The sequence below is a fragment of the Ahaetulla prasina genome, chromosome 15, assembly GCF_028640845.1.
Source record: "Ahaetulla prasina isolate Xishuangbanna chromosome 15, ASM2864084v1, whole genome shotgun sequence".
Taxonomy (NCBI): domain Eukaryota; kingdom Metazoa; phylum Chordata; class Lepidosauria; order Squamata; family Colubridae; genus Ahaetulla; species Ahaetulla prasina.
In genome coordinates, this window is record NC_080553.1 from 11,646,744 (window position 1) to 11,668,105 (window position 21,362).

The following is a 21,362-nucleotide window of genomic DNA, read 5'->3' on the forward strand; positions in this document are numbered from 1 at the left end:
ATTTCTGGAGGCTCTGGAGTCCGCACCTCACTCTCCGATGGCCCTGGCCCCACCTCAGCCTCTGACGCAGAGCCCTCATCCGGGCCTTCCCCAGCCTCCAGGACTGGCCCATGTTCTTCCTCTGCCTCATCGCTGCCTGACTCTGTTGCCAGCTCCGCAGGCTGCTGGCGGACCACAACATCTCCTTCTTGAAAACCTCCATATCCATGAACTTTTCTTCTAAATAGCATGAAACCGGCCAGAGGCTTTTCTTCCACCTTCTCATCCAGACCTCATCCCCACGATTTCCTAGCCATCTCTAGCCGTCCGATGTGATCTTCCCGAAATCTCTTTCGCCACTACGCCACTACCCATTAAACCCACCCTACCCCCCATCCGCTATCAAATGTTTTGCCCTTCCTTTGTTTTATGTCAGGGGAGGACCGAGATTGGGGGTGGGGAGAAGGAGAAAGTGGAGCTTCCAGGAATGGGGCGAGGAAGAAATTAAATTTTGTCTGGCTGCGTTGATTTCACACTAACCAAGCTGGCTGAACCGAAGCAGCCAACTGTATGACGTCCTGGGAAAAACCCGATACAACTTGATATTCCCTTTTTATGTTAAAAGAAATCTCTCTCCATAATTATACTTCCAGTCGCATTTGATTCTTCCCTCGGCTGCTTTTCCTTCCTGGCTTCCTTCAGGCATGACATTAAATTTATCTCTCACGGAAAAACAAAAACCCAAACAAAACAGGAAAACAGCTTGCATGTGGTTCAGCTGGCCATTTTTATAAAGACTCTCTTTAGGGTTCTTATTTAGAGAAAAGAGACTTTGGGCGATCTGGCTTGAAGCCGGCAAGCAAAACTTTAGGTAAAGGTAAAGGTTTCCCTCGCACATCTGTGCTAATCGTTCCTGACTCTAGGGGGCAGTGCTCATCTCCGTTTCAAAGCTGAAGAGCCAGCGCTGTCCGAAGACGTCTCCGTGTTCATGTGGCTGGCATGACTCAATGCCAAAGGCGCACAGAACGCTGTTCCCTTCCCACCAAAGGTGGTCCCTATTTTTCTACTTGCATTTTTTACCTGCTTTCGAATGGCTAGGTTGGCAGAAGCTGGGACAAGTCACGGGAGCTCACCCCATTACGTGGCACTAGGGATTCGAACTGCTGAACTGCCGACTTTTCGATCGACAAGCTCAGTGTCTTAGTCTCTGAGCCACCACGTCCTTGAGCAAAACTTTAGTTTTCTTTTAAAAAAAAAACAAGTCAGGGTTCTAGTCTTCATGATTATGAAGATCAGCTGCAAGTGGAAGAAGCTCTTCTTGATTCCTGTACAAAAATAAGACGTATAAAAAGCTCTGATGATGAATGCTTGAGGAATTAGGCCTGTCCTAAAGGAAGAGAAGGATTTGGGGGACGGATGTGATCACTGTTTATTTTTATTTATTTATTTATTTATTTTGTCACAACAGTATATATATAAGCATAAGCATGAAAGTAACTATATAATATATAAGCATATATATATAAGCATAAGCATATAATAACTATATTAATTGGATATAATGAAAGAAAACAATAGGACAGGAACGGTAGGCACTTTGTGCTCTTATGTACGCCCCTTATAGTCCTCTTAGGAATGGGGTGAGGTCAATAATAGACAGTTTTTGGTTGAAGATTTTGGGATTTTGAGAAGAGACCACAGAGACACTGTCTTCCATTACTTGGGGGATTTTCCCTCAGAGAAGAGGGCCTTGACTTATTCTCCAAAGCACCTGAAGGCAGGACAAGTAATGGGTGGAAACTTTCTAGAAGTAAAGAGAAAATTTTGGACGGTGAAAACAATTAATCAGTGGAAGAGCTTGCCTCCAGAAGTTGTGGGTGCTCCCAACACTGGAGGTTTTCAAGAAGAGATTGGACAGCCATTTGTCCAAGATGGAATAGAGTCTCGTGCCAATAGGTTTGCTTAAACAGTGGAGTTTGGTTTATGGGGCTAAATGTGGCTTAGAATAGAATAGAATAGAATAGAATAGAATAGAATAGAATAGAATAGAATAGAATAGAATAGAATAGAATAGAAATAAGGAATAGAATAGAATAAGGAGTAGAATAGAATAAGAAATAGAAGAGATGAGATGAGATGAGAAGAGAAGAGAAGGAGAAGGAGGGAAAGAAGAGGTAGTAGAAGAATGAGAGAAGTAGAAGCAAAAGGAATAGAATAGAATAGAATAGAATAGAATAGAATAGAAATAAGGACTAGAATAGAGTAGAGTAGAGTAGAAAATAAATAGAAGAGAAGAGAAGAGAAGAAAAAGAGAATAGAGTTCTTTATTGGCCAAGTGTGATTGGACACACAAGGAATTTGTCTCTGGTGTACATGAGGAGAATAAAATACATTCATCAAGAATAAAAAGATACAACACTTCCGTGATAGTCAACGTTACTAATAAGCTATCAAATCGTACTAGGAAAGATATAAAAACAATATAAATGGAAAAATACAGGCAACATGGTTATAGTCATAAGTGGGACGAGATAGATACTAGTAAGGAAGAGAAGAATAATAGTAATACAGTCTTAGTAAATTATTTGACAGTGTTGTGGGAATTAGTTGTTAAACAGGGTGATGGCGTTCGGGAAAAAACTATCCTTGTGTCTAGTTGTTCTGGTGTGCAGTGCCCTATAGTGTCGTTTTGAGGGTAGGAGTCGAAACAATTTATGTTTAGCAAATCCTAGCTTAGTGTATTGTGAGAATGCAGTAGATGGGTGTGTGAATGTGTGTATCCTAGCCTGTTTTTCTTTCAAACACGTCACTGGAGGAAAAAGTCAAGAGCCCACGAAAGTGGACTCAGCACCAAGACTCTAGATGCTAGGTGGCGATTTTTGTCGAGTATACCTTTGCCGCGTGTGTGTGTATGTGTGTGTGTTTGGTATGTCACTTTTTAACAGCAATTTCTAATTCTTGAGACAGGGGCTCTTGAGCGTAAAGCCACCTCCCCCCATCCCATCTCCCCACGTTTCCAGAGATAAGGAAATTTGGCTGAGATTTAATATCCCTGGACATGGAGACGTCTTCAAATGCAATCTCGAAATACGGCTGCTTTCTCTTTAAAACACTTCGCATCTTTTCTTTTCTTTTCTTTTTTTTAAAGTTGCGAGAGATGGAAGAGTCAAGACTGATATTAATAAATTGGGATATGGGGCAATGTCAGTATCAGTTAATGAGTCATTAATTAGGGCCATTCAATTTCCTAGGACGTATCTCCACGGGGAATAATGTGCTGGCGGGAGGCAGGGAGGGGAAGTTAGGGTGTTTGTAGTCTTCCTTCAATCTGGCAGGGAGAAAGAAGCTAACATATCTGATATTTCTGCATCTAGATATGGCAGGGCATACGATTCATTTCCTTCCAGATGTTTGGGACTACAGCTCCCATATTGCTGTCCGGGTATGAAGCCGACAAGAGCACAGTTTTCCTACTCCTGTGTTAGGGCATATGATTAAAAAAATGTCGAGACTCTGGAAAGAGTCCAGAAAAGAGCAACAACGACAATTAGTGGACTGGAGGCTAAAACATACAATGAATGGTTGCAGGAATTGGGGATGTCTAGTTTAATGACGTGATGGGATGCGGTGACTCAGTGGCTAAGACGCTGAGCTTGTTGATTGAAAGGTCGGCTGTTCAGCGGTTCGAATCCCTGGCGCCGCATAATGGGGTGAGCTTCCATGAGTTGTCCCAGCTTCTGCCAACCTAGCAGTTTGAAAGCATGTAAAAAATTCAAGTAGAAAAACAGGGACCACCTTTGGTAGAAAGGGAAAGGTGTTCTGTGCGCCTTTGGCATTGAGTCCTGCCGGCCACATGACCACCAAGACGTCTTCAGACAGCGCTGGCTCTTCGGCTTTGAAACAGAGATGAGCACCGCCTCCTAGAGTTGGGAACGACTAGCACCTATGTACGAGGGGAATCTTTACCTTTACCTTTAGTTTAATGAAGAGAAGGTTTAAGGGGTGACATGATAGCAGTCTTCCAATATCTCAGGGGCTGCCACAAAGAAGAGGGGGGTCAACTTATCCTCCAAACACCTGAAGGCAGGAAAAGAAGCAACAGGTGGAAACTAATCAAGAAGAGAAGCAACTTAGAACTAAGGAGAAATTTCCTGACAGTTAGAACAATTAATAAGTGGAACAACTTGCCTGCAGAAGTTGTAAATACCCCAACACTGGAAGTTTTTAAGAAGAGATCGGATAACCACTTGTCTGAACTGGTGTAGTGTTTCCTGCCTGAGCAGTGGGTTGGACTAGAAGACCTCCAAGGCCCCTTCCAACTCTATTATTCTCTTAAGCCATCCAGTTTGGGCTGTCAGAAGTTCATTTCCGATCCCCTTCTCAATCACACTGTGGTTTGGTTTGGGGTTAATGTAATAAGTGAATCTAGCAGGGATTGGAAGTCACGGTTTATTACTTCAGTTCATGTGTGAACCCAGTGCAGTCTGTGGTTTATTTAACAAACGGCGATGAACCTACCAGAGCTTATAATGAACCGAGAACTTCATTTAAGTCTCTGTGTAAGCCCTCCTTAAGGAGCTGTTAAAAAAGAACACCAGAGAGTGTAATCTTGGGTTCTTTTGTTGGATTGGGAATTTGGCTATGAAAAAAACTGTAAATAAAGAGTAAGGAAATGATGCGAGATCTCTCTAAGAGAGAACCACACGGCCCTTTTTGGAAATGCAAATGTGATTTTTTTTCCCCCAAGGCTGGGTTTGAGCGGAAGAAAGAAAGAAAGGAAAAGGTGATCCAATCTCCTTTCTTTTGTTTTCAGAGCAGCTGCACTACTTTTTAAAGTATGCCAATATTCGTTCCATTTTCCCACAACTGTTGTCATTTGGTTTGGTAAAATAGCCATGCCCTCTTCAGTATTTCTGTGCCCATGGTTTAGCTCTGCCTGGTAAGGCCTGTTATTAAGAACACAAAGCCTGCAATTACTGCAGGTTCAAGCCCGGCCCAAGGTTGACTCAGCCTTCCATCCTTTATAAGGTAGGTAAAATGAGGACCCAGATTGTTGGGGGGGCAATAAGTTGACTTTGTAAATATATACAAATAGAATGAGACTATTGTCCTATACATTGTAAGCCGCCCTGAGTCTTCGGAGAAGGGCGGGGTATAAATGTAAAAACAAAAAACAAACAAACAAAATGGTTAGGACACAAAATGGATGTAGGTATGTAGGTATGTGAATATGTAGGTATGTAGCAGGGGTGAAATCCAGCAGGTTCTGACAGGTTCTGGAGAACCGGTAGCGGAAATTTTGAGCAGTTCAGAGAACCGGCAAATACCACCTCTGGCTGGCCCCAGAGTGGGGTGGGAATGGAGATTTTGCAGTATCCTTCCACCGGGAGCGGGGTGGGAATGGAGGCTTTGCAATATCCTTCCCCCTGGAGTGGGGAGGGAATGGGAATTTTGCAAAATCCTTCCCCCTGAAGTGGAGATGGAATGGAGATTTTGCAGTATCCTTCCCCCAGGAGTGGGGGTGGGGAACGGGGATTTTGCAGTATCCTTCCCCCAGGAGTGGGGTAGGAATGGAGATTTTGCAGTATCCTTTCCTCCAGGAGTGGGGTGGGAATGGAGATTTTGCAATATCCTTCCCCCAGGAGTGGGGTGGGAATGGAGATTTTGCAGTATCCTTTCCTCCAGGAGTGGGGTGGGAATGGAGACTTTGCAATATCCTTCCCTTGGAGTGGGGTGGGAATGGAGACTTTGCAGTATCCTTCCCCTGCCATGCCCACAGAACCAGTAGTAAAAAAAATGAATTCCTCCACTGGTATGTAGGTATCTAGGTATCTGGGAAGGAAGGAAGGAAGGAAGGAAGGAAGGAAGGAAGGAAGGAAGGAAGGAAGGAAGGAAGGAAGGAGAAAGTGGAGTGAAGGGAAGCAAAGAGAAGGGGAGAACACAAGGAAAGAGGAAGGGAAAGGAGAGGAAAAGGAAAGGGAAAAGGAAAGGAAAGAAAAAAAGGAGGGAAAGAAAAGGAGGAGGAGGAGCAGGGAAAGGAAAAAGGAGAAAGGAAAGAAAGAGGAAAGAGGAAAGCAAAGGAGAAAGAGAGGGAAAGGAAAAGAAGAGAGGGGAAAGGAGAAAGGAAGTAGGAAAGGAAAGGAAAAAAGCCAAAGGAAAGGAAAGCTCAGGGTTGCCCAGGCCCTTTTCTCTTGGCCTAATTAAATAAACCTGCCCGTGAAGAATGGACAAGTGAGACAGAAGATGGAGGCCACTTAACAAGGTGAAACGAACAGGAGGCTGCATGGACTTCGCGGCCGTGTTTGTAGGCTTTACGGTTCTGTGCCACGAAGGAAAGGTCAGCCGTGTCGCCACGCTCTCCGTTCCCCCAGGATGGCTGCTTGGCAGATGAGCTTTCCACGCCTGCCCCAGTGACGGATGTCGGGAGCTGGGAGCAGAGGACGTCTGTCAGCGGAGAACGGCATACACACATATCCTCATTCCCCCCCACTCCCACCCCTCTCCTTTCCCCCCTAGAGATTCATCCAGCTCCCCAAGCCTGCAAGGTTGGCTTCTCCACCCTTGGCTGGCAGAGATGGAAATTATTAAGGGCGGAAAGGAATACCGCTTCCTCCTCTCCTTTCTTTTCATATCGCCCCTCAATCCATCACTTTGACACGGCGAAAACTCCCCAATCTCCTTGCTCCAAGTTTGGGCTGTATGGAAGAGGGGTTCATTGGGGGGTGGCTTTGTGATCTCAGTGCACCCCTCGAACGCTACTTAAATGCGGGATGTTATTAAGCACGAGAGAGGGGCCTATTGGAGCGCCCGGCGGATGAATCAGTTTCTTTAGCCCATGAAGGAGGATATTTGAGGGGGTGGGGGGGGAGCATACAGGAATCCATTACTTCTCCAGATGAAGAGGGCGGGGGTGGGGGAGAGGGATGGGATTCCATTTGTCATTTTTATGAAACGGCTAATGCCTCTTCATTAGGATGTACCCAGATCAGCGGGCGGAAAGCAGGGAATGAGATCGCTGCGGAGACGGGAGAAAGGTTTATCTTGATCGGGGTGTGTGTGTGTGTGTGTGTGTGTGTGTGTTGCAGCTTGTTTGTAATGGGGTGGTACAGATTGTCCCCGACTTTCCAACAGTTCCTTTGGAGACCGTTCAAAGTTAAAGGTAAAGGATCCCCTCGCACATATGTGCTAGTCATTCCTGACTCTAGGGGGCGGTGCTCATCTCTGTTTCAAAGCCGAAGAGCCAGCGCTGTCCAAAGACGTCTCTTTGGTCATGTGGCCGACATGACTCAACACTGAAGGCGCACGGAACACCGTTACCTTCCCACCAAAGGTGGTGCCTGTTTTTCTACTTGCATTTTTTACCTGCTTTCGAACTGCTAGGTTGGCAGAAGCTGGGACAAGTCACGGGAGCTCACCCCGTGATGCGGCAGCACCAGGGACTTTGAGATAGCTAATTTGGTGTGGTAGTCAAGGCATCGGGCTAGAAACTGGGAGATCGTGAGTTCTAGTCAGGGGCGGGATTCAAAAATTTTAGCAAGGAGTTCTTGGCCCGGTTGCTGGGTGGGTGTGGCCATGGTAGCGTGGCCTAGTCAGCCTCCTGCACAATGGCAGGGGACGTTTTTTGCCCTCTCCAGGCTCTGGAGGTTTCCTTCGAGCCTCTTGGAGGGCGAAAACAGCCTCCCCTGGCTCTGGAGGCTCTTCCTGAATTTCCGGTAAGCCCGTTTTTTGCCCTTCCCAAGCCTCTGAGCGCGCCCTGCACTTACCTGCATCCAAAACGGGCTGTTTGGGGACTCCTGGGAGGGGCAGGGTGGGCAGGGCGGGGCCAGCCTGGAGTGGGATTTGGGGGTTTTCCAAACTGCACAGAATCTTAGCTAGAGGTTCTCCCGAACCCCTGCGAACCCCCAGCAGCCCAGCCCTGGTTCTAGTCCTGCTTTCGGCCTAAAGCCAGCAGATGACCTTGAGCCCATCGCTAGCTTTATTTAAATTTTGTCTGCTTCCTTGCCTCAGCCTTACTTTTTTGTCAGGAAGGTCTCTGGGGCATGCCACCGAAGGAGCCCAATGTTGCCAAAATCCCACCCACCCTTCTTTCCTGATAATACATATATAATACACATACGCAACACACAAACCCTCCTTGGCACATGAAAGATTTATTCTGGACCGAAGTGGAGATAAAACCATTCTCAAGGGCCCCGCCCAGCTCTTTTACGTCTGTCCTTCTTTCCGCCTGTCGTCCGATTAATGACTCGTGCTGTTGAAATCGTTTAATTTTATGGACAATTGGGGGGGGGGAAATCTGGTGTTGGGCCACCTGTCCACCAAAGCGCCGGAGGCTGTCTGCCGCTTAGAGGAAGCTCTCATCATCCGAGCAGTGTGAGGCCAGAAGCCACAGTCCGTAATGGTGGGATTCAAGGGGAGCCTGCAGCTGTTCGGCACTTCGTTTGGTTACTTTTATGACCGCGCGAATGACCGAGGATGGGAAAGGCCATCTGGGATGGAGAAGTCAACCTGGCGACTCACCCCTGTTGAATTAGGCGATGGGGTTCAAGGGTCTTATTTTGGGTTCGGAAGAGGGTTTTTTTTTAATGTACATCCAAGAACCGGAGGCGGCACAAGTGGTTTTATTACAGTATTACAGGCAAATTCTGCCCACTGCCAGGAGTTCGATCCTGACGGGCTGAAGGTTGAGTCAGCCTGCTGTCCTTCTGAAGTCAGTAAAATGAAGACCCAGATTGTTGAGGGCAAGAGGCTGCTTAGAGAGGGCTGCAAAGCACTGTGAAGCAGTATATAACTCTGAGTGCTATTGCTATTGCCCTTCCTTCCTTCCTTCCTTCCTTCCTTCCTTCCTTCCTTCCTTCCTTCCTTCCTTCCTTCCTTCCTTCCTTCCTTCCTTCCTTCCTTCCTTCCTTCCTTCCTTCCTTCCTTCCTTCCTTCCTTCCTTCCTTCCTTCCCAGATTGTTGAGGGCAAGAGGCTGACTCTGTAAACTGCTTAGAGAGGGCTGCAAAGCACTGTGAAGCGGTGCATAAGTCTAAGTGCTATTCTATTCTATTCTATTCTATTCTATTCTATTCTATTCTATTCTATTCTATTCTATTCTATTCTATTCTATTCTATTCTATTCTATTCTATTCTATTCTATTCCTCTCTACTCTACTCCACTCTACTCTACTCATTACACTACACTACACTACACTACCCTGATTGTTCAATAGTTAAAATGCAGCATTGCAGGCAAACTGCCCACTGCCAGGAGTTCGAATCTCACCATGCTCAAGGTTGACTCAGCATTTCCATCCTTCCGAGGTGGGTAAAATGAGGACCAAGGTTGCTGGGGGCAAGAGGCTGACTCTGTAAACTGCTTAGAGAGGGCTGGAAAGCATTGTAAAGTGGTATATAAGTTTGAGTGCTATTGCTATCTATCTATCTATCTATCTATCTATCTATCTATCTATCTATCTATCATCTATCTATCTATCTATCTATCTATCTATCATCTATCGATCCATCAGTCCGTCCATCCATCCATCCATCCATCTATCTATCTATCTATCTATCTATCTATCTATCTATCTATCTATCTATCTATCTATCTATCTATCATCTATCGATCCATCAGTCCGTCCGTCCATCCATCCATCCATCTATCTATCTATCTATCTATCTATCTATCTATCTATCTATCTATCTATCTATCTATCTATCTATCTCAGCCTTCCAATCTGGGTCCTAAAATGAGGACCCAGATTGTTAGGGGCCAGAGGCTGACTCTGTAAACTGCTCAGAGAGGGCTGGAAAGCACTATGAAGCAGTATCCAAGTGCTATTTCTGTCTGTCTGTCTGTCTGTCTGTCTGTCTGTCTGTCTGTCTGTCTATCTATCTATCTATCTATCTATCTATCTATCTATCTATCTATCTATCTATCTATCATCAATCCATCCACCCATCAATCCATCTATCTATCTATCTATCTATCTATCTATCTATCTATCTATCTATCATCGATCCATCCATCCATCCATCCATCCATCCATCCATCCATCCATCCATCCCATCCATCCATCCATCCATCTATCTATCTATCTATCTATCTATCTATCTATCTATCATCGATCCATCCATCCATCCATCCATCCATCCATCCATCCATCCATCCATCCCATTCATCCATCCATCCATCCATCCATCCATCCATCCATCCATCGATCGATCCATCGATCCATCGATCCATCGATCCATCGATCCATCGATCCATCCATCCATCCATCCATCCATCCATCCATCCATCCATCTATCTATCTATCTATCTATCTATCTATCTATCTATCTATCTATCTATCTATCTATCTATCTATCTATCTATCTATCCTATCTCAGCCTTCCATCCTTCCAAAGTGGGTAAAATGAGGACCCAGATTGTTGTTGGGGGGCAAGAGGCTGACTCTGTAAACTGCTCAGAGAGGGTTGGAAAGCACTGTGAAGCGGTATATAAGTCAAAGTGCTATTTCTGTTTGTTTCCTTTCCCTGTCAAATCTGGCCCCAAAGTCCCCTCTTCTCCTCCCTCCCTCCCTCCACAAAACAACCCTCCCTCAAAATACAAAACCTAGCTGTGCTTCATGGCCGTTTCTTTTTTGTCTCTTGCATAAAATTGTAGGTTGCCTAGTAACTTGGGGTGAGTTGTGGAGGAGGAGAGCTCATGGAAAGCTTTATTTTATTTTATTTTATTTTAAATCAGCCATGGATTATTTTCCAACCTGTAAGACCCGGGCAGCTTTTTTTTATTTTATTTGAATTTATATCCCGCCCTTCTCCGAAGACTCAGGGCGGCTTACACTATGTTAGCAATAGTCTTCATCCATTTGTATATTATATACAAAGTCAACTTTTTATTGCCCCCAACAATCTGGGTCCTCATTTTACCTACTTTATAAAGGATGGAAGGCTGAGTCAACCTTGGGCCTGGTGGGACTAGAACCTGCAGTAATTGCAAGCAGCTATGTTAATAACAGACTGTCTTACCAGTCTGAGCCACAGAGGCCCCTTTGCCCCAAGCTGATGCTTTTAGTAGGGATGTGTGCGTGCGCCCACGTGGGTGGGGTGTGTATGTGTGTAATACAGGTGGTCCTTGACTTACGACCACAATTGAGCCGAAACATTTCTTTGTGGCTAAGCGAGACAGTTGTGCGGTTTATCCCCTTTGACGAACCTTTCTTACCACAGTTCTTCATCGAATCTCTGAAAGTTTAACAGATTAACAGAGTTAGCAGGGACCTAATAGGTCATCTAGTCCAACCCCCTGCTCAATCAGGAGACCCTACACCATTTCTGACAAATGGCAGTCCAGTCTCTTCTTGAAAGCCTCCAGGGATGAAGCTCCCACAACTTCTGAAGTCAACTTCTGTCCCATGGGTTGATCGTTCTCACTGTCAGAAAGTTCCTCCTCATTTCTAGGTTGAATCTCTCCTTGTTCAGTTTCCATCCATTATTCCTTGTCTGGCCTTCGGGTGCTTTGGAAAACAGCTTGACCCTCTCCTCTCCGTGGCAGCCCCTCAAATATCGGAAGACTGCTATCCTGTCTCCCTTCTCTTAAAAGCATTTTTTACAACCTCTTCTGCCGAAGTGGTTGTAGAAAAAATGCTTTTAAAGGGTTCTGACGATCCCAGCTGAGCCACGCGATCATCAGAGGCTTTTTTTAAAAAACTTTTAAAAGCATGTTTTCTACAAGCTCTTCGGCCGAAGAGGTTGTAAAAAAATGCTTTTAAAAGGTTCTGGGGATTAGGCAACTCAGCTGGGATCGACAGAACCCTTTAAAAGTTTTCTCCCCCCCCCCTCTGGCGATCCCAGCTGAGTTGGCTGATCATCACAGGCTTCAGCCGAAGAGGTTGTAGAAAAAATGCTTTTAAAAGTAAAAAAAAAAAATTGGCCACACCCACCCAGTCACATTATCCCACCACCACCAAGCCACGCCCACAGATTGTTGGAAGAGTCCAGAAGAAGGCAGGAAAGAGAACAATTAAGAGAGAAACAACCACAGGAAGAAAAACTGTCTTCATCTGTTTATATTGTTAGAAAATGTTTTTATTGTGGGGCTAAGGGCAGTGGTGGGATTCAAATAATTTAACAACCGGTTCTCTAATGACCTAATGACCAACTGGGTAGGCGTGGCTCGGTGGTCATGTGACTGTCTAGGCGTGGCCAACTCAACATCACTCACATCAATGGGCACTTCGTCTTCGCTATTACAATGTACTAAGGGTTAACCCCAGAGGCAGTTTCTGTAAGCAGGGCCATACAGATTAGGCTAGAAACAACACTAGAATGTTTCCTTCCTGCCTTCCTTACAGGATTAGCCCTGTAAAGTGAAAAAAAAAAAAAGTAAGATTTCTTCCAACAACCGGTTCTCCAAACTGCTTAGAAAGTTAACAACCGGTTCTCCCGAATAGGTGCGAACTGGCTGAATCCCACCACTGGCTAAGGGTCATATAGCCAAATACTGCAATAGGGGTAAGAAATGCCTACTCATACCCAAAGAAGGTATAAAAATGACAGTTACTTTAGCTATATCAGGGTCTGCTCCTGGAAACAATGATTTATGGGTAGTTGATTGTGGAGCATCGCAATCAATTACTAGGAGAAAAGAAAGGTTTGTGAAACTGAGTAATAGCAAACAATACATAACATTAGCAAATGGGGTGGAAAATGTCCAATATACAGTTCCCAACCATTGTTTCTTCTCCCGCCTTCTGGTGCTTTGGAGAATAGGTTGACCTCCCTTCCCCTCTTCTTTCTGGCAGCCCGCCAGGTACGATGCAAGGGGATCCACCTTGCATCCTTCCTCCTGTTACAGATTTAGCAGCTTGTCTTTGCGTTTCCATGAGGGTCACGAGAAAAGCATCCGAGAAGCGGATTTCAAGTCCTCTCTGAAAGGATGTCACAACCCAGTGGAGAAATCCAATTTTTTTTACTACCGGTTCCGTGGGCGTGGCTTTGTGGGCGTGGCAGGGGAAGGATACTGCAAAATCTCCATTCCCTCCCCACTCCTGGGGGAAGGATATTGCAAAATCCCCATTCCCTCCCCACTCCTGGGGAAATGATATTGCAAAATCCCCATTCCCTCCCTACTCCTGGGGGAAGGATACTGCAAAATCTCCATTCCCTCCCCACTCTTGGGAGAAGGATATTGCAAAATCTCCATTCCCTCCGTACTCCTGGGGGAAGGAGACTGCAAAATCCCCATTCCCACCCCACTCCAGGGGAAGGATATTGCAAAATGTCCATTTCCAGCCCACTTCAGGGTAAGGATACTACAGAATCCCCATTCCCTCTCCACTCCTGGGGAAAGGATACTGCAAAATCTCCATTCCCACCCCACTCTGGGGCCAGCCAGAGCTGGCTTTTGCTGGTTCTCCGAACTACTCAAATTTTCCGCTACCGGTTCTCCCGAACCGGTCAGAACCTGCTGGATTTCACCCCTGCCACAACCAACTGCATTGAACAACTGCTAACCTTCTTAATAAAAAGCATCATGGATGTCTTTGTATGAATTACCATGGATGTCTTTGTATGAATAGATATTTTTAGGCGTGGGGGGGACACCCCCCTATTTTTACAACACCAATCAAGCTGGGACACAGGCAGCAAGAATAAATAGCAAGGAAATGTACATTGATAATGGCAAGAACATGCCTGAAGTCTGGGTGTAAGAGGAGCTGAACGGAGCTTCTCCTTGTATGATGTCCTTTCGTCTCTCTCCCTCTCTCTCTCTCTCTCTCCTTCCAGCCATTCCACTCCTATCTTTAGTATCCATCAATCATCATTAATTAGCAACAGTAATTAATCTCTCCCCCCTCCCCTCCCCTGATAGCATTTTCCCTGGATAATTGTAAGGGGCTGACCCATAATTGCACTTTTTTTCCCTCTTATAAGGATTGACTAGAAGTTATTGCAGTGCAGTTATCTCATTTTTTGCAAGGTGGGGGGGGCAAAGATGCTGTGATTGGTTAGGTTCCTTGGGTGTTTGTTTGTAGATGGGGCACACACAACCTCTTATAAGCTGTTCACCATAAACTTTTACAAGGATACGGATCTGGATGGGCTCTCTAGGTAGCAAGATACATCCATCTCTCTCTCTCTCTTCATCCCTTTTTGTAGCTTTGTGTTGTGCTTCTATGAACGTGCAACTTCTACAGTGTACAGCTTCTACAATCGTCCATTCCTTCCTTCCCTGAAGAAAACCCTCCCAAGTGTGTTAAATATCCAGCAGCTTAACATAGAGAGGGAGGGAGGGAGGGAGGGAGAGGGACAGAGAGAGCGAGAGAGGGACAGGGAGAGAGGGAAGAAGGGAGAGAGAGAGGGAGGGAGGGAGAGGGAAGGAGGGAGAGGGAGGGAGGGAGAGGGAGGGAGAGGGACAGAGAGAGCAAGAGAGGGACAGGGAGAGAGGGAAGAAGGGAGAGAGAGAGGAAGGGAGGGAGGGAGGAGGAGGGAGGGACAGAGAGAGCAAGAGAGGGACAGGGAGAGAGGGAAGAAGGGAGAGAGAGAGGAAGGGAGGGAGAGGGAAGGAGGGAGAGGGAGGGAGGGAGAGGGAGGGAGAGGGACAGAGAGAGCAAGAGAGGGACAGGGAGAGAGGGAAGAAAGGAGAGAGAACAGCCTGTTTCCCAACTTCCGGTGGGCCCAGAAGGCCTGAAGATCAGCTGGCCAGCGCATGTATACGTGGCGGAGCTGAACTAGGGCAACCTGTTCAGCATTCAGCGGTTCGAATCACTATGTGCTGGTCGTTCCCGACTCTAGGGGGCGGTACTCATCTCCATTTCAAAGCCGAAGGGCCAGTGCTGTCCGGAGACGTCTCCGTGGTCGTGTGGCCAGCATGACTCAATGCCAAAGGTGCACGGAACGCTGTTCCCTTCCCACCAAAGGTGGTCCTGATTTTTCTACTTGCATTTTTTTACGTGCTTTCAAACTGCTAGGTTGACAGAAGCTGGGACAAGTCACCGGAGCTCACCCCCATTACGTGGCACCAGGGATTCAAACCGCTGAATTGCCGAGATCGTCTTAGCCACTTAAATTGTATTCATTCCTTTAAGGGAGAAAGCCTTTTGAAGCTGGATTATGTTCCCGCCTTCCCCTCATTGTTTTGATCCAGCCCTAAAGCCCTTCTATCATGGCACTGCTGTTTATTTTATTTTTATTCCCGGACCTGTTTTTTATATTTTTAAAAAAAACAGCAGGTTTATTACCACCAAAGACACTTTCTTCCACAACGTATCCACACCTTTTTTTTTTTTTAAACTCTTTTAATCAACTCCTTCTTATTCTGTCTTGCAGCCTCTGTGCTTTTTTCCTCTCCCTTCTTCTTCCTGACAGCCAGGAATAAATTGATTCCCTTGAAAAAGAGGCCTTGATAACGGGGCTATCAATTAATAGCCCCTGTGAAATAATAAAAAAAGGAGGCGTTGGAAGATTCTTCCTTTTAGAATGCAAATATGCTACCTTTTAAAGACACGCATGGTTTGTTAGAGAAAACCAGATCAAACATATCAAGAGGGATTAAAATCGGGTGAGATCTGTACAGATGAGGTACTTAGTGCTTATATTGGCCTTTAGTAATGAGGCGATCAAGGCATCAAGCAACAAATGCTCTGTCTTACACATTGGCAAAACAAAACAAAACAAAACATAAAATACATTTTTGCACCCGCCACCGTTGCTACCGGATCAGACGATCCGGTACGAACCAGGAGCATTTCACCCCTGAGTTGGGTATATTTGCCTAGGACAGGAGTGTCAAACAGTGGTGGGTTTCAAATTTTTTTTGCTACTGGTTCAATTGGCATGTCTAGGTGGGGGGGGGCATGTGACTGAGTGGGCGTGGCCAACTTGACATCAATCACTTCCATGCCCACTCAGTCACATGCCCCCCCACACCTAGTCACATCTACAGGAAAAGGTAGGAAAATTTTTGGAATTCCCACCTATCTATCCCCGCCCTCCCTTCGCCAGTCGCCCCCATTTCCCCTCCTTTAGTGGCCCCAGACCCAGACTCGCTTCCTCCCGCACCACCGCCTCTTTGTTCTGGCTGCTTACCTTCCATGGCGGCTGGTCCAGACTCCGGAAGGCAAGCTGACCGGAGTTTTTGGCGGCCCCCAGCCAGCTGCCGCTGCAGGAAAGCGGCTGGCAAAGAAGCCTCTTTGAGAGCCACTTTGCAGCTGTGGCAGCTGGCCATAAGCTACTGAAAAGTACCGGAGGTCGCGGAAAAAGCTGCTGCCGTCATCACCATACTCTTCGCGCATGTGCATCCCATTGGACTTGCAAGGCAATGGGATGAGTGTGCGCGAAGAGCATGGTGGCGATTAACATGGCGGATGGGGCAAGTGAGCGTCAACCAGGGAATCGGTTCAGGGGTATGGCCATCACTACTGGTTTGACGACCTTGCTCAAATTTCCACCAACGGTTCGCACGAACCAGTGCGAACCGGTGCGAACCGGCTGAATACCACCCCTGGTGTCAAACTCAATTTCATTGAGGGCCACATCAGGGCTGTGGTTGATCTCGGGGTGTGGGGGGTGACTGAATGGGCAAGGCCAGCTTGACACCATTCCCCAAACGGCTGGCATGTTTCCTCTTCGCATTGGGTAGACCGGACCGAAGCAATGCAGGTAGACCGGGATGAAGCAACGTGGGCCGGCCCCTTACATTTTCCAGGACAGCCCCACGGGCCAGATCTGACCACATCACAGGACAGATTCGGCCTGCGGGCCTTGAGTTTGACACCCCTGGCTTAGGAAGTCTGTTTAATGCGGACTGAAATTGTATCATGCACCCATTCTGACAGAGCATGTGGGAACATGCTTCAAACTGTAAGCACAATTGCTATTTCTCCTTCCATCTTTTTGTCTCCCCCCTCCCCCTCCCAGGAGGTAGTCTTTCCAAACAAGATTGGACCATCCAGTGGCCGCCAACGACCGAGACCGGCAAAGAAAACATCTCCTTGTGCCAATCCGAATCCATGCAGTGGATCCGAACTCACCTCTCTCTGAGCCCCAAGCCTAAGTCCAAGTGCATCCCGCACTTCTGCCACCCAACGTTGTCCCACGAGCTTGTCTACGCACACACGGACAGACTAACCGTGGAAGGTTTTCCAGGACTCTGCCCTCCGCTGGAATCCGGCCACCGCTCCTTGCCCCCTTCCCCACGCCAGCGGCATGCAGCCCACACCCCGCCCTGCACCCCGAATATCATCACCACCATGACGGCTCCGGGGACACCGCCGGTCAGGAGGAGGAACAAAGTGAAACCGCCTGGCACGCCACCCCCTTCGTCTCGGAAGCTGATCCACCTTTTCCCGGGCTTCACCGTCTTGCATCGGAGCAAATCGCATGAGTTCCAGCTGGGCAATCGGGTGGACGAGTCTCACACCCCCAAGTAAGTGGACGGAAAACAAATCGGTTGGTAAACAGAGAGTAGGGGGGCTTCGACCAGGTGGTACCCAGCTAGTTTTCAAGGTTTCAGGTACCTTCAAGGTTTCGAGCACCTTACCTGAAGGCCCAGAGGTTGGATTTTAGGTTTACTGCTTACAGAGATGGTCTTGAGATACAGGAAGTCTTGAGCTACAAAAGGATGTTACCTAGTTGGGTAATGAAACGTTTGCAAGAAAACAGCCAAGCTGAGAGAGCTCCAAAACCCCACAGTCATTGTTCTCCTCCTCCTCCTCCCCCCCCAATTCCATTCCTTTCTAGCACTGGGGCTCTTACCTACTTTGGGTCATGAAATGTCTGCAAGAAAACCACCAAGCTCAGAGACCATCAAGGACCCCACAGTCTTCCTCCTCCTCCTCCTCCTCCTCCTCTTCCTCCTCCTCTTCCACTTCCACTTCCTCCTTCTCCTCCTCCTCCTCCTCCTCCTCCTCCTCCTCCTCCTCCTCCTCCTCCTCCAGTCCCATTCCTTTCTAGCACTGTGGCTTTTACCTACTTTGGGTAATGAAATATCTGCAAGAAAACCACCAAGCTCAGAGACCATCAAGGATATCACAGTCCTCCTCTTCCTCCTCCTCCCCCTCCCCCTCTCCACAAGCCCCACTCCCTTCTAGCACTGAAGATATTACCTATATGGGGTCCTTGGTGCTCTCTGAGCTTGGATGTTTCCTTGCAGACATTTCATAACCCAAACTAAATAACATCATCACTGCTATTAAGGAGTGAGGTTTGCAGAGAGGAGGAAGAGGAGGAGGAGGAGGAGGAGGAGGAAAGGCATGTGGGGTCCTTGGTGCTCTCTATTAGGATCACATGACCCCAGGATACTAAAACCATCATAAATGTGAGTCAGTTGCCAAAGCATCCCAATTTTGATCACGTGACCATGTGGATGCTCCAACGGTCATAAACGTGAAAATAGTCCTAAGACACTTTTTTTCAGTGCCAGAGTAACTTCGAACAGTCACTAAACAAACTGTTGTAACTCGAGGGCCACCTGTATGCTGTTTACCCTGACCATTTATGAAACATTTTGGGACAGTCCTATTCGTCTTGTTGTGAGGAGACTCAAATCTTTTATCTCAGCAGCCATAGAAAAACAGAGTCTGTTGCATTGTAGTTCAGCTGTTCCATGTTGTTGTGACCCAGGCCCAAGTAGGTAGTAATAAACTTAGTCCGTGGAAAAACAAACTTTATTCGAACAGCTGGGAATTACTTCATTCCCAATGTCGTTTCAACTCAAAGTAAAACAAATGACATAGTGTAAGCTGCCCTAAGTCTTCAGAGAAGGGCGGGATATAAATGCAAATAAAAAAAAAATGCCTCCCAACACAAATTCCTCAGTTATCTCACAAACCTTAGTCTAATCAGGCAAACTGCCAAAGGCCTTTCTTGGCAAACGTTCAGAAGTCACAAAAATAAAGTCAAGTCGTAGACGAAGCAGAAGATGAAGCAGAAGATGAAGCAGAAGATGAAGCTACCAATGTTGTTTTCCAGCTAAGCCCAAACGCCATTGCTGGTCTGTTTTAAATTTTACAAGAGGGGCCAATCATCTCTTGGCCCTACTCCTGAGTTGTCCTCTCTGCTTGAGCTGCTCTTGCCTTCTGGCAGCTCTTCTCATGTGTGCATTAGGAACAGGCTCCTCTTGTTCCTCTGCCTCACTACTATCAGTCTCTGGAGGCTCTGGAGTCCGCACCTCACTTCCCGATGGCCCTGGCCTCACCTCAGCCTCATCGCTGTCCAACTCCATTGTCAGCTCCGTAGGCTGCTGATAGACCACAACACACGGGAATTTCTGTTCAAGAAAAACTGCGGGGAGTTTTCAGAGTCGGTTTAATGTCAGGGGTTCCAACTCATAAATTCATTTCAAGCAAGACTCCGAGGCAACTGAATTCCCCAAAGAATACTTTTATTGGAAAGATCCTATCGGCACATACCTGGTGAAAACCGACTCTGAAAAACTCCCGCGGTTTTCACCTTATTAAAAGCAAAAGATTTTCTACTTCCTCAAAACAGTCAGTCGCATGGCCCAAAATCTCCATGCAGTCCGACAACCGGGTGGCATCACTCCGCCTTTTTCCGACCAAGTGTGAGAATGGCATTGGTTCCCAAGAGGAAGTATTTTGTTTTGGCTACAAAATCCCCTCTATCTTCAGTGGCAACACCGAAGCAGTCAAAAAATGGCTTCAGCCAGGTCAGCTTCAGGGTTGACAATTTGCCCCTAACACCCTCTATGCTTGTCACGTCCCTTCGCCGGTTTTCAAATACCGACATCCCTGCCTTCCCATATATGTTCTTTCATTATTATTGCTACTATTATTATTTTGCTGTTCTGCCTCTTTTGTAAGGGATGGGTCGGCCGACGGCAGCGTGTGTTGTGTTTGAAAACTTGGCAGATGAGACCATGAGGTCCTGATGAGCTTGTTCCATCCCTGCTGTTTTTAAAGATGTTTTGTTGTTTTAAAATGATTGGTTCGGGTGCTGTTTTTAATGAGATTTGTGGATGCTTTTTTTTTTTTTAATGTCACCACCCAGACTGGGCGCAATACAAAGTGTTGTAAGTAAATAGATAGCTTTGTCAGAGTGGAGATGAGGACATTTCATCGGCTACAAGATGCTGTTGTTGTGTAACCATTCCTTGTCTACGTGTGTCTTCTAGTTTTTGCCTGCTTCTTGTCTGCCACAGCCTCAGCACCCCCTATTTAGGAAACCTATTTGTCTTACAACTTTATGCAGTCTTTTCGCTAGATTCATTCCCTTCCTTTCTTCCAGCAGCCTAAAGCAATTTCCACTGTAGTTCCTTCCTCGGTCTTTTCCTTCATTATTCTGTTCTTTTCACTACCAGTTTTTTCCTAATGTAACTTCCTGTTGCTGTTGTCCCTAAAGTATAGAATACAGAATAGCAGAGTTAGAAGGGGCCTCGGAGGGCTTCTAGTCCAACCCTCTGCTCAAGTAAGAGACCCTTTTTTACAATTCCATGGCTGACCTGTCTCTTTTTAAAACTCCTCAGTCAGGGGTGAAATCCAACAGGTTCTTGAGAACCGGTAGCGGAAATTTTGAGCAGTTTGGAGAACCGGCAAATACCACCTCTGGCTGGCCCCAGAATGGGGCGGGAATGGAGATCTTGCAATATCCTTCCCCCAGGAGTGGAGTGGGAATGGAGATTTTGCAATATCCTTCCCCTGCCATGCCCACCAAGCCATGCCCAGAGAACTGCTAGTAAAAAAATTTGGACTTCACCACTGTTCTCAGTGATCTGCAATTTCCAGAGTTTGACTTGATTGTCCTTACTGTTAGGAAATTACCCCTTGGTTCTAGGTTGCTTCTCTCCTTCATTGGTTTCCATCCATCGCTGCTTCTCCTGCCTTCTGGTGCTTTGGAGAATAAGTTGACTCCCTCTTGATGTGAATTGTTAATACCACTTTATAATGCCTTGGTAAGGCCACACTCGGAATAATGCATCCAGTTTTGGTCGCCACGATGTTAAAAAAGATGTTGAGACTCTAGAAAGAGTGCAGAGAAGAGCAACAAAGATGATTAGGGGACTGGAGGCTAAAATATGAAGACCGATTGCTGGAATTGGGAATGTCTAGTTTGATGAAAAGAAGAACCAGGGGAGACATGACAGAAGTCTTCCAATATCTCAGGGGTTGCCCCAAAGAAGAGGGAGTCAAGCTACTCTCCAAAGCACTGGAGGGGAGGACAAGAAGCAATGGATGGAAATTAATCAAGGAAAGAAGCAACCTAGAACTAAGGAGAAATTTCCTGACGGTTAGAACAATTAATCAGTGGAACAACTTTTTTTTTTTTTTGTTTACATTTATACCCCGCCCTTCTCCGAAGACTCAGGGCGGCTTACAATGTATAAGGCAATAGTCTCATTCTATTTGTATATTTTTTTTTACAAAGTCAACTTATT

The 21,362-nt window shown here is 46.5% G+C and overlaps 1 protein-coding gene across 1 annotated transcript in view; it reads left to right on the top strand.

Moving 5' to 3' along the window:
- Positions 1 to 21,362, top strand: part of KSR2 (kinase suppressor of ras 2) — a 186,297-nt gene that overhangs the window by 30,938 nt on the left and 133,997 nt on the right. The window contains exon 4 of the mRNA XM_058158508.1: positions 16,889 to 17,396. Within this exon, the coding sequence (XP_058014491.1) occupies positions 16,889 to 17,396 (508 nt within the window). The remainder of the gene's footprint in view (positions 1 to 16,888; positions 17,397 to 21,362) is intronic.